Genomic DNA, 13809 nt, shown 5'->3' on the forward strand with positions numbered 1-13809 from the left:
TTTTTAAGTTGTGGTATGAGGATACAGCACATCCCCTGAAATCTTCATCACCCTCACCTGTAGAAACTCATTTCGAGAAAGATCTATTGAAAGCCTGCCAAAGGAAGAAAAGTAAAGGTAAACATGTACACTGGAGCCTTTCTAATAGCAAAGTAGATCTAAGCCCAACAAATTAGAAGTGCTCTGGGCTATTGATGGAGCTTAAATTTTATATATTAATTGTTTCTTGCATACTTTAAATTAGCAAAGACATTTTGGGTTGGTAAAATTTAGATGTTGACTAAGTGGTAGGTGATATTAAGGAATTGCTCTGGTTTTTATTAGATATGGTAATAGTGTTATTATTTATAGGAAAATGTCCTAAAATTTTAAAATGAAGTATTGAAGGATGAAAACAAAATCATGATTTCTGTAATTTATTTGAAAATACTTAAGCCACAAAGATAAAGCACGTCTGGAAAAACGTTGCAGTAATTGTTAAGTATAGGCAATGAGCATATAGCGGTCATGATACAATTTTTTATACTTTTCTACACATTCAGAATTTTTCATAATAAAACTAATAGGCATACATTTTATCAAAAACTAATTTGAAAATAGCATTAACCAAAAATTATTTTGGCACATACTATAACTTATTCAAAAGTGAAACATGATGAAGACATTAACCACGGTACTAGTATGTGTGTTAAAGTGATCATGCCAATATCTTAAGGTTGGAGGCAGGACATGAGCCATGCTTCTTGCTCTCCTTCCCTTTCTCTTGTGGTAGATCTTCTTAAAGACATCCCTCCCTCTCTTTTGACCACTTTAAAATTTTTATGACCATCTTTAACCCTCTGGTGTAACTTCCTTATTGAATTCTAGATATTTTTATTTAGACTTTCTTGTATCCTTCCCAAATCACATCTTACTCTTATTCCCTTATTTTTGTTCATTTGTCTCCATAGAGTGCTACTGTGATCTTTAATTCCTTCAGCTTTTGTGTGGATTTCAAGCATACTTTATGGTGATTTAACCATTAAGGCAATAAATGTAGCAAATATTTTTTATTTTAGTGTTGACAGTTTTGAACTCTAAATCAAGGGATAAGAATCCATTTAGAAACTTAAGAACCTCTTAATTTCCTGATTTAACTAGAAATTTTGTCAGACTGATACGAAGTGTATCAAGTAAGAAGAAGCTAAGTTCTTAAGCTTTGCCAATCACTCAGGGTCACTTTTTTTTTTTAAATTCTGAATCATCTTCCTTTGTTGCATATTCATTCAGTCCAGCCTTGACTCTTCACCATATATCTGTTTTAGTTCCATTTCTGTCCCCTTTCAGTTTAACCTTATCTAATGCCTTGTGTAGCCATGATCACAGGAAGCTTCTAAAGGAATTTCCCTCAAAGTGTACCACAACTGTATGCCTGTGTTTGATAAATCATGGCTTCCCTCTTGTCAACCACACCATTTTCCAAAATGAGGTCCTTGGCTCCAAGATCCTTGGTAGGTTAATAGATCTTATTTGAAAAAAGTGTCCTGGGGTCAATTATTTGTGAAATGCTGTTGATCTGGGTATAATTCATTTCTCAGAGTTCTAATATGCAAATCTGCATCGTGAATCTCCAACAGAGGACATAGCGTTTTGCATTTACAAGTCATCATCACAAAACCTTTTTTTCCTCTCTGGATCAATCTTATAAAACATTTACAGGACAAATCCAAGCTTTCTTGCCTGACAGTCAGGGACATTCCAATGTCTAGCTTCAAATTTCAAAACCAAATCTACACTCCTGCCCACTTTCGTGTCAGGTAATGAGAAAATATCTGACACCTGAGTTGTTTCATGTGAATTTTAGTGATGATTGTCAAATTTTACTAGGGTATTAATGTGGAATTTCTTTAGAATCCTTTATATTAGATTAATTGACTTGCATTTCAATGCTCTTGGGAATAGGACTAAGGACTTCAGATGCTGCTGAGTAATTGGGGCACAGCCACAAGGACAGCCTATACAAAGAACTTCTAGATTATAGATTTCCCTAAACTTTCTCTGAGAAATTAAATCCCCAGTAATTTATTTAGAAATATTTTAAGGATTATTGAGTGTAACTTAGTAGCTAAAATAGTAGTTCTAACCGTTGTGTATAGTATCTGCATTTCAAAACATGATTGCTAATTTCCTTAGCACAGATGCATGCAGTTCTTCATCTCATGAGTTTTGAGAGTTGATAGCTTGATTGGAAGTCATTTTCTTTCCCCAAGTATTGTAACTGTCATCTTGTTTAAAACTAAATATAAAATTGATTATCTTTGTCAATTTTACTTAAATATTCTGGTGAAATTTTTATATGACAAAGATGAATATAAGGTTAATGTACACAGTTTTTGTTTAAAGCTTCTGAAACCCTTCATATGCTTCATATTTTGCCCTTTTTTGCTGTTGTTTCTTATTGAAACATTTAACTGGTTAACTAAATATTATGTTTATATATTTAAACATATATTTATATGTTTATTATAAATGTAAAGATAGATCCCTGTTCTGGTTTTAATAAACAATTTATATTTAATTGATTTCTTCCTGTTAATTTTTCAGTTTTTAGTTACTTTTGTATATATTTCAGGATTTGAATGCTTAGCAAAATATGATTGCTTTGAAAATTAAATACTTGCATTAACACTTTATCAATTCTCTGATAGCTTAGTCTACTTAACGGGGTATTTTCACACCAGAGATAAACCAGTGGTGAAGGGATTTGGTACATTACAGTGGTAACTTTTTTTTTAAACTAATGGGGAATAATAAAGACTGCCCCTCCAATTTGATGTGAAGACCACAGTTTTAGAAAACAGCCAGTAAGTTTTTCTGCATTTAGTTTGTTGATCTTAAATATTGAAAACACATTTACTGTATATCCTTATTCACCAAACTAGAGAACTAGTTATTCATTCTTGTTAGGAAGTAGACAATAATTGCATTACATCTGACCTTTTTTGCCCCTTTACAAAGCAAATGTATGAATTGTGTACTGAATGACACATTCTATTACAGTCTAACAAGTAAATAAAACATTGTTTTTGAATTTGTAATGGATTGATACTGGTATTCAAGTATAGATATGACTTTAAATTTTCTCCCATTACAGAAAAGTAAAGTACACTGAATAGACTAGGTGTTTGATGGAGCAATCAATAAATAATAGTTGAATTCCTTCTCAAATATTTGTTTCCCTTTTCTATCAGTCCATTGTTTGCCAGTGTCCTGGAACATAGAGTTATTCGCAAACAAAAATCTGATACAAGGTACTTGGTAATTTAATGACCAACAGAAATTATTCTCTGGAGGAACTTATTTAAAATTTGATTAACTTGTGCCACTTTTCACGTTCCCAGACTGTTCTCCTAAGTTAAGAGGCAAATATAAATGTCTCTTTTTCCTCAAATTTAACTTGACGGGATAAATTTTTGAGATTGCTACTTCAGTTTGAGGAGCTAATGGAGACTCCCCTGTCCCGGTAACTTAACAGTCCAAGAATAACAATTACTGCTTGTTCAGAAGCCTCTTAATTAGCTTCGAATGTTCTTCTAAACATTCATGTCATGTTCACTCCTAGTCGTGTGTTGTCTCCTTACGTTGAGTTGCGTGTTCGCAGAAGGTCGTACGTGATCGTTCAGTTATGCCCCCTCTTTATTGTGATTTGTTTATACACGCAAGAGAGTGGATTGTGGTTTCAGCTGGATATTTATAGCCAGGCAATTTTATTTCAGAAAAGTAAATGACTGAAAAGTGTAGTTACTTCTCTTTTGGTAACATCTTTTCATTCACTGACAGTTATTGTGAACGAGTGAAATAAAACTGTTAATCAGTCAAACAAATGTTGCTTAGTTTACTTGTTAGATATCTGTATATTTGAAAATTGTATGTTTTTGTATAAGTCCTGTCGTAGCCAAATAATTTGATCTCCTAATTTTAGAATTATAGGCTATATTCACTTTCATGCTATTGTGCTGAAATGTTAACCATTGTAACCACCCACTTATAGATTAAAGATTGCTTTAAAATGAATCTTTTGCTCCCCTCAGTCTAAATTATGCCTCTGGCTTACTTGGACTTTAACACACATTTTGCAATTTATGTTGAAACTGGTATCATCTTTTGGCAAACGAATTTAGAAGAGCTGTTTCTTGTTTTTATTGGCACGAGAATAGTTTATCAACCTAAGAAAGCTAGTGTGAAAAATAATTTTAAAAGGAAAACTTTTCAGGTACTATCCATCCATTTGAATTAAGTAGTTGTTTCTTAGAAAGTCTGTTAAAAATTAGGAGAATGACAACGTCTACTTGCTCAGCCCATGTGTGTGACTTTGTAGATTGGTAAGAGTGGGTGGGTATTAAAAACCCCCAGAAATATATGGGTTTGGGGCTTTGTTTTGTTTTTCTTTCCCTGTTTGCCATTTCAGAATATCTCATTTTTTTGTTGCTTTTTTCTTGTAGATGCATATAATATTTTCCTGAAAGCACAAAACCAAAATATCGAGTTTAACAGTGAAACTTACAGCACTCTTACACGATTACTGTTGTCAATGGATAGTTTTACACAAGCAATGCAAGTGAAAAATGTGTAAGTATTGTATTTATAGTCCATTTATTATACCTCTCACTTTAAAAAAATGTTGGCAACTGTTAAGATTTTTCTAATGATGTGTTACTATAGTGGCTTGATTATTCTCACCTACCCCTAAAAATCATGTGAAATGTTAGCCAGTTTTACAGGATTTTTTTTTTTTTTTTTTTACCTATAAAAAATATAACCTTTCCTGATCCCACACAGTACTATACATTTTTTTAATTTTGTATGCCTTAGCATCTCATTTAATATGCCTATACACAGAAAGTGTGGAGCGCTGGTTAAGAGCTTGGCCGCTAACCAAAAGTCGGTAGTTTGAATCCACCAGCTGCTCCTTGGAAACCCTATGAGGCAGTTGTCTGTTCTGTGGGTCGCTATGAGTCTGAATCCAGTCAACCACAACAGGTTTGGTTTTTTTTTAATACACAGAAAGTAACTTTGTATCATGCTGTTTCTTGTTATGCAACAAGTGCTGTGTACCTTTTGTGGTGGTGATAACAGTCTGATATAATGAAGACACTGAGGGCTTTGAACTTAGTCTGGGGGCTTTGAACTTAAATCTCACTTGTAAGTTCCATGACCTTAGGAAAATTACCTCCCATCTCTGAGTCTCAATTTTTCTCCTATGTGATGAGCAGATGATAATATTATTTATATGAAAGGTTTCTTCTCGGTGCTGTAGGGTATAGAGTGAGGTAGAGACAACATAGGTGTTTAGCACATTTTAGATGCTGTTTACCTTTCTTCTGCTGTTGTTATTTTTTGTTTTCAGATTTATTCATTGATTGATCTGTTTGGTGGTGGTGGTGGTTTTGTCTTTCTGGCTAGTTCCCAGATTAAAATACTTTTCTAATCAGAACAAGAATAAAGGTCTGTTACCTGGTGTGCTGGTTAGTCTTACTCTGTTTGTTGTTTTATCCTCAAAGAGCTATCTTGAAAGCTGGAGTTACTAATCAGAAAGGGGTCTAGAAAAGGAGAACCAAGGTCACTTGCCTTGGAATATAGACATGTCTTGTTGGTAGCTCAGTAGCTTTATTTTCAAGAGGAAAAGACTAACCTTTTCCTAGTGTATTGTGAGTTCCAAAAGAATCTTTTTTGGCTAATTGTGGGCCTTCAGAATTTTTAAGCCATGGCACTTTTGGAATATTCAGAATCCTGAATAGAAAGTGGATGCTTGCCATTCTTCCAAGTCGCTGGAAAACCTCGTATTATACTAAAGTTGTGCATCATAGGGTATATTTTCTGTTTGTTTCAGTCAGTAATAACATGTTACTGCTCTTATGTTACCCTGCTTTGAATAAGCAGCTCCCTGTTGAAAAATTTATTGTGTGTGACTGTTTGTGTGGGTCTTGAATCATACTTTGTATGTCTTTATGTTGGGACAGTCACGCTAAGACTTTTAAGTTCAGGTTTTTAATGCACTGTGTCTCATTAGTATGTTTTTATTACTGTTAGTTGCTGTCAAGTTGACTCTGACTCATGGCAACCCCATGTTCTACAAAACAAAATGTTGCCCAGCCCTGCACCATTTTCACAGTTGTGGGTATGCTTGAGTCTATTGTTGCAGCCACTGTGTATTTTGAGAGCCTTCCAACTAGGGGACTCATCTTCCAGCACTAGTATTCTGTTGTGATCCGTAAGGTATTGTTTGACTGATTTTCGACTGTAGATCACCAGGCCTTTCTTCCTGCTGGTATTTGAAAGACTGATGGCATAGCTTCTAGCATCATAGCAACACATAAGCTACCACAGTACAACAGACAGGTGGTGGATTTGTGTGTTTACTCAATTATTAATTAAAGTATACTCTCAATTAGTGATTTGGGAAATGACATTGAACAGAATCCTGTCATCTGTAACTACTGAGGTCAAGGGTGTGGAGTTGTTTCTCCAGTTACTTTTCTCAGAAAATTATCTAACACTTCCCATAGTTTAGGTATTCTGAGGCAGTGGTGATTTGGGAAGAAGGAGAGGTAGAAAAAAGAGAGGAGCATTTTGTGTTTAAAATTGTATCTGATTAAGAGAAACAAAGAGGGAACACTTAAAAATAACTTTAAATCCTAAGGTTGGTCACAAAGTCCTCTGAAATACTCCTCAAAAGTACAGATTATAATTTTTCATTTTAACTGGGCTTGTTCTAGTACAGTGATCCTCACCCTGTGGTAGCATAAAGATTCCCCACTACCTACCTCAGTGGTTCTCATGCAGCTGATCTAGTGTGAGGTCCAGGAATATGCATTTTGAAAAATGTTTGCACATGCCTCAAACATTTTAATCACATTCTATTAATAGTGAATTGTACTAATGTATCTCATGTAAGTATATTATAAAACATGCTCAAGAAACAGAAACCTTTCATAGGATGAGATTTTAAAATACTAGAAGTTTCTCATGCCTCACACCATACACAAAAGCTAACTCAAAATGGATCAAAGACCTAAATATAAAGCCTGAAATGGTAAAGATTATGGTAGGAAAAATAGGGACAATGCGAATCCGTTGCCGTCGAGTAAGTTCCAGCTCATAGCAATGCTGTAGGACAGGGTAGAATGGCCTTGTAGGGTTACCAAGGCTGTAATCTTTACGGAAGCAGACTGCCACTTTTTTTCCCATGGAGCGGCTGATGGGTTCAAATTACCCACCTTTCAGTTAGCAGCCGAGGCTTTAACCAGTGCACCAACAGGTCTCCCTTGGGACAATGCTAGGGGTCCTAATACATGGCATAAATAGAATACAAACCCATAACTAACAATGCACAAACACTAGAAGATAAACTAGACAACTGAGACCTCCTAAAAATTAAGCGCTTACGCTCATCAAAAGACTTCACCAAAAGAATGAAAAGAGAACCTACAGACTTGGAAACAACTTTTGGCTACGACATATCTGCAAGGATCTAAACTTTAAAGTCTGTAAAATACTTCAACACCTCAACAACAAAAAGACAATCCAGTTAAAAAATGGACCAAAGAAGACATTCAGGTGGCTAACAGACACATGAGGAAATTAGTCATTAGAGAAATGCAGATCAAAACTGCAGTGGAATACCATCTCACCCCGACACAACTGGTACGAATCAAAAAAACACAAAATAACAAATTTTGGAGAGGTTGTCGGGAGATTGGAATTCTTATGCATAGCTAGTGGGAATGTAAAATGGTATAACCACTGTGAAAATCAATTTGGCACTTTCTTAAAAAGCTAGAAATAAAAGTACCATAAGATCCATCAATTCGACTCCTAGGAATATATCCTAGAGAAATGAGCCGTCACGTGAGTAGACATATGCACACTCATGTTAATTGCAGCATTCATTATTCACAATAGCAAAAAGATGGAACCAACCTAAGTGCCCATCAACAGATGAATGAATAAACAAATTATGGTCCATACACACAATAGAAGCCCTGATGGCTCAGTGGTTAAGAGCTATTGCTGCTAACCAAGAGGTCGAGAGTTCAAATCCACTAGCCACTTCTTGGAAACCCTATAGGGCAGTTCTACTCTGTCCTATAGGGTCGCTGTAAGTCTAAATCGACTCGTTGGCAATGGGTTTTACACACAATGGAATATCATGTAATGATAAAGGACAGTGATGAATCTGAGAAACATCTTACAGCATAGATGAATCTGGAGGATATTATGCTGAGTAAGTCAATCACAGAAGGACAAATATTGTATGAGGCAACTGTTATGAAAACCCAAGAAAAAGTTTACACACAGAAAAAAACCATCTTTGATGGTTACAAGGGAGAGGAGGGGTGGAGAGGGGAAATCACTAACTAGATGGTAGATAAGGGGTAGCTTTGGAGAAGTGAAAGACAACACACAATATAGGGGAAGTCAGCACCACTTGACTAAGGCAAAGTCATAGAAGCTTCCTAGACACATCCAAACACCTTAAGGGACTGAGTTATTGGGGCTGAGGGCTGGGGACCATGGTCTCAGGGAACATAGGTCAATTGGCATAACATAGTTCATAAAGAAAATGTTCTACATCCTACTTTGGTGAGTAGCCTCTGGGGTCTTAGAAGCTTGCGAGTGGCCATCTAAGATACATCTATTGGTCACATCCCATCCGGAGTAAAGGAGAATGAAGAAAAACAAAGACAGAAGGAAAATATGAGCCCAAAGGACTAAAAGGACCACATGAACCACAGCCTCCACCAGCCTGAGCCCAGAAGAACTAGATGATGCCTGGCTACCACTACCAACTACTCTGACAGAGATCACAGTAGAGGGTCCCAGAAAGAGTGGGAGAAAAATGTTGAACAAAATTCAGATTCAGAAAAAAAGATCAGACTTACTCGTCTGACAGAGACTGGAGAACCCCTGAGACTATGGCCCCGGACACCCTGACTCAGAACAGAAGTCACTCCTGAAGCCTACCTTTCAGCCAAAGATTAGAAAGACAAACAAGAACACAAGTATATGAGATCAAATGGACAACAGCTGCAGAAAGGAAAGATGAGAAGGCAGGAAGGGACAGGAAAACTGGACTAATGGACGTGGGGAAAGTAGAAAAGGGGAGCTTGCTGACACATTGTGGGAATTGCAACCAGTGTCACAAAACAATTTGTATATAGATTTTTGAATGATGAAAAATAAAATAGCAAAGCTTTAAACACTTTCTTACCCCAGGGTGTTCTTGGATTTTGCACCTCTCCTTGAAAGCCATGTATCTAGACTGATGCTTTTCAAACTATAGCTGCAACCAATTATGGGGTCATGGAATCTATTTAGTGGGACAGGACCAGCTTTTTTTTTTTTTTTTTAAATAGAAAATATCAGAGCATTTCTTGTGTAAAGGTGTTATTTTGTGAAACTTTTATTTCAGTCATACGTGTATGTATGTATCTGTATACTAGGACGTAATCTAAAATATAGTTTCCTAACTGTAGTCTTACTGTGGATCTTGATCAAACAAGTTTGAAGCTGCTGACTCAGAAGATGGTGATAAGCACAGCCCATTTTTCCCCCTTATGGCACAACCCATAATATGTAGGTTTTCCTTCTTTCTCTCCTTCTTTCTTTAGATCTTAATGAAGCTCATCTGTACTCTTGAGGGCACTTTTATCGTAGCTTTGTTGTCCCACCAGGATTATTCTGTCACTGACCTTGGGCAGGACCAAGAGAATCCTAGTTCCAAAGCCTTAAAATGCCCAGAGGCACCTAATCTGGGAATTGGATGCACGTCCTTTCCCTTAAACCAATAAAATGTTAGATCTAGCTATGTAGAATTGTATCTTGGGTTAAACCTACATTGTGTACTTTTGAAGATAACCGTGGACTGGGAATTCAGAAGCGGAAGTTCTAGTTGGAATTCTTCAAGTAATTAACTGTTATCAGAGGAAAGTCAGGAAGCATCTCTGGATTGATTTCCAAGTTTGTTGCCAACATTAGACTAGGTCATCTCTTTCCAGCTCCATATCAATGGTCAGAGTAGAAAAGCACTGTTGCTTTGATAGGCAGCTGTATTGTAATGTGGTGTGTCAGAACAAGCCACTGTGGCAAGTGACAGTGCATGCTAGGATGACTCTCAGTCCATAAATAGCAGTCACTTGTACATAGTGTCACTTGGTCAGACTTAACGAGCAGTGGTTTTCCTTATGAACTGAAATGCAGTCTTTGTTTATGTCTCTAATGTGTTGCAGATTCACTTGACCCCTAATGAGATTTCTTCAGTTTTATTAACAAGGTCGCTTACCTTTCCATGAAATTGTGAAAGTAGCAGTAACCACAGCCTTTAGAATTTTAAAAGAAACTAACTTTATTTGATTTTTAGTTAGAATTATAACATTTTCTCATGTTTCAAAATAAAAATTTACCTATAGTGAATTCTTTCAAGGGAGAGCACTTGCTTATTCAAAGAGCAGCAGAGAATATAGTTATTATTTTAAATCTCTGATAACACTAAACTGTATTCTTAGGGAATTTGAGAATCATGTGACACTAGCTCCTCTTTATCTTTGAAAGTAGCTCTTCATTTTGTCTAGTCCTTACCAGCTTCCTAGTTCATTCTGCTTAGAAATAATGCTGTCACTGATAGTTCTTACTGGATTGACCAGTTTTTGTTATCCAGAGGAATGTGAATTACAGTCACCGACTAATGGTTTATGGGTGTGTTATATAAGCACAATCCATAGAACAGTCACTGCTCTGAAATGTCTAATGTGACACTTCTCCTGTAATACTGTCTTCTTTCGTTAAAATAGGTTAATTTTTGCCATTGATCGTTAAGAGATTGATAACCTCTTTTTTCCCGGTAATTTTTTTTTTTTTTGCGCTTGTAAAAATGAAAAAATGTCTAAAATTCTCAAGTGTATAGTAGCCCCATGTGACTGGTGGCTACCTTGTTGAACAGCACAGACAGAATAAGAAGTTTGATTTTGCAGTGCTGGACTAGAATTTTCCAAAAGGAAAAGTCAAAATTATGGATCAAAAAGAAATTGTATTATACATACACATGAATGAGTTCAGTGCAAAGATGTCTGCTGGTAACTTTTTGTTGTTTTTCTCCTTTTGCCAGTTTGGAATATATTTTGAATTATTATTAGTCAGCTTGTACATATGTAGTGTGTGTGTGTGTTCAGATCTGAGGAGTTCTTTTCTGCCTGTATTTATCTTCTCTTTCATATTTGTAATGAATAAGCAGCTTTTTGAGATATGAAGAGATACTTGAAAGAAAATTGTTTTGTTTTTTGAGGTTCCAAAAAGTTTATAGTTCACGCTTGATATCAGTTAAAAGAGAAGTTTTGTTAACTAATGATTTTAATGATTTTTAGGTAATATTTTTAAGTGCATATGGTATAATACATGTAATAATATTGGCATGGGAGACAAGCCTTTAATAGTATTACAGTTTATTTAATCATGCTGAAGATTGAGAAAGTAAATCCTTTGTTTTATGCAGTTTATAGTCTCATGCATAAGTTGTTGACTTAAGAGCTTTGACAGATGGGACAGAGGAAGAAGTCAAACTGAGCAATGGGTGCTTTGGCGGGATTAAGAGGATTGGTAGGAGAGTAAGGAAATCCCGCGCCCAGGGACCACAGAGGTGAGCCTCAGAGCTGAAAGTGATGAGAGGATAGGGTCATCGTCCTCGTGTCTTTGGTGGATTTTCTTGGGATTGATGAGAATAATTCAGCAGTGACCCTGCTTTTCTCACAATCTGCTCAGCTCCTGTGTTCATGTTGGCAGGCCGTGCGCTTATTGGCAGTCAGGTCATCACTGAGCTTGATAAGGCAAATGGCAGCAATTGCTTCAGCTCCTTTTGACCTGGAGAGATTTCCTAATGGGGAAATGAACCCTGGGGCATTGAGGGTGCTGAAATTTCATCAGAGGAGGTGTGCAAACAGTGTAGCAAACAAATCATCTCCAGCTAGGTTTCTTTCTTTCTTTTTTTTAACTCTCGAAGGTTTTAGTGATAACTAAAACGATGTTTTGCTCTTGAATTTTAAAAAGTTGGGTTTTTTGTTTCAAATTTAAGACTGACTGGGACGAGATAATTGTGTGAAATTTTTAATTTTAACGTAGCAACGGTTGTAGTTCTCCAGTATGTTCAGCTTTAAAAACTACATGTATGTGGATGACAGAAATTTGAAATTAATCAACCAGATGATACGGTGTTAGTTCATAACATGCTTTAGTTTATATTTTAAATATACAGCGCTGAAAATAAATGTTCATTTTTGTTGTTGAAAGAATAGTTTTACATTTTATAATTATGGTGAATGTAGAAAAAAGAGGAAAAAGTATCCAGCTTAGGATACAGCAGAACAATGCAGGGCATGTGGGTATTTTAGTCATCGAATATGTCAGCATTCAAGAATCTGAACCGATTGTTTAAAAAAAATCTTGTACTTTGTTTCTTTTGTTGCTCATTTCCAACTTTGTCATCTGTCAGAATGCAAAAAAAAATTATCCTTCTATAACCATTGACAGGATAACACAAAAGCTGTCTCCAGGTCGATATTTTGCAGCAATATTTTTAACATACGAACAGTAGTTTTTATAATTTCACCTTGGTGCTCAACCGTTTATTATCGTATCAGAAGCATGTCAGTAATTCCTTTCTAAATGTCTGCTTCTTTTAGCGCTGAGACCCACATCAAGGGCTTCACACTGAACGATGCTGCCAACAGCCTCCTCATCATAACGCAAGTTAGGCGGGATTATTTGAAAGGTATGTCACAATGCTTGACCTTTACGTCACATTAATGCCTCTGCAGATTTTTCTTGTAACGCCCTTCGAATACTTGGATAAAGGAGTCCATTTAGCAAATTACCTGCTTATCAAGAGCCTTTTGTGGTAGCTGAGAGACGTAAATTACTGTACATGCATTTATAATACAGCTTGAATATGAATGTACTTGTCATTTGACCACTTAGTCCAGTTTCCATTCCATTTCACACAAGATGGGTTTTCTTAAGATAAATCACAGCTCTTCAGACATGCAAAATTTGTGTTGCAGAACGAGAGAAATACAGGCTTTCAAGTGCGTTAAAATTCACAGCACAAGTCATTTTGCTCTGGAAATTAACATACTTTAGAGCCTCTGAAAGGATTCCCAGCAGTTGTTTCTTGCATATTGTGTTGGTTGCGTGTGAGATAGCAAATGAGTTAAATTGACTGTTAAATATGTGGGATTGTGCACGAAATGATTACAATATTGATTTTTAAAACTTAATCTAATACTTTTTTAATAGTTCATAATACCAACCGCAATAAAAATACGATGTTTGTTTGGGGTTAGAGTTTTTAAGTTAAAATTAAGAGAGTAACACCAGAAAGATGTGGAAATGACTTTGGGGAGGATTGGGCTGGGAGCTGTTTCTTTGGTAGAGGCTGTTTATGGGTTTGCAGTGGGATATGTTTGCATCTGGAAGTCTTCTGAGTGAGTTCCCAAGAGAAAAAATCGTGACTCGCTGAAATTTAGAGAAGTATCATTTCACACTGTTTTACATTTGAATTTTAGTCAACACAATAACACCAGTTTTGCCAATACAGTAAAACCTACTTAGGAGATCTATAAGGAAAGTTAAAGACACGCTTTAACTGTTAAATATGTTACCAGGTTTCATCCCCAGTACATAGTAGGGGTGTTTTTCCTTACTTGCAGGTTCAAAAATAACCTCACATCCCTGAAGAAGCGTTGCCATCTGATTGTGCAGCGTTCGTGTGGCACAGTCACA

The 13809-nt window shown here is 36.1% G+C and overlaps 1 protein-coding gene across 2 annotated transcripts in view; it reads left to right on the top strand.

Moving 5' to 3' along the window:
• The window catches only part of LRPPRC (leucine rich pentatricopeptide repeat containing), a 117060-nt gene that overhangs the window by 88859 nt on the left and 14392 nt on the right, over positions 1-13809 (top strand). For both annotated transcript variants that reach the window (XM_023735506.1, XM_023735507.1), the window contains 3 exons: positions 9-117; positions 4482-4608; positions 12711-12799. In XM_023735506.1, coding sequence (XP_023591274.1) covers positions 9-117; positions 4482-4608; positions 12711-12799 — 325 coding nt within the window. The remainder of the gene's footprint in view (positions 1-8; positions 118-4481; positions 4609-12710; positions 12800-13809) is intronic.

This window comes from Trichechus manatus, unplaced genomic scaffold, assembly GCF_000243295.1.
Source record: "Trichechus manatus latirostris isolate Lorelei unplaced genomic scaffold, TriManLat1.0 scaffold00005, whole genome shotgun sequence".
NCBI classification, from domain to species: domain Eukaryota; kingdom Metazoa; phylum Chordata; class Mammalia; order Sirenia; family Trichechidae; genus Trichechus; species Trichechus manatus.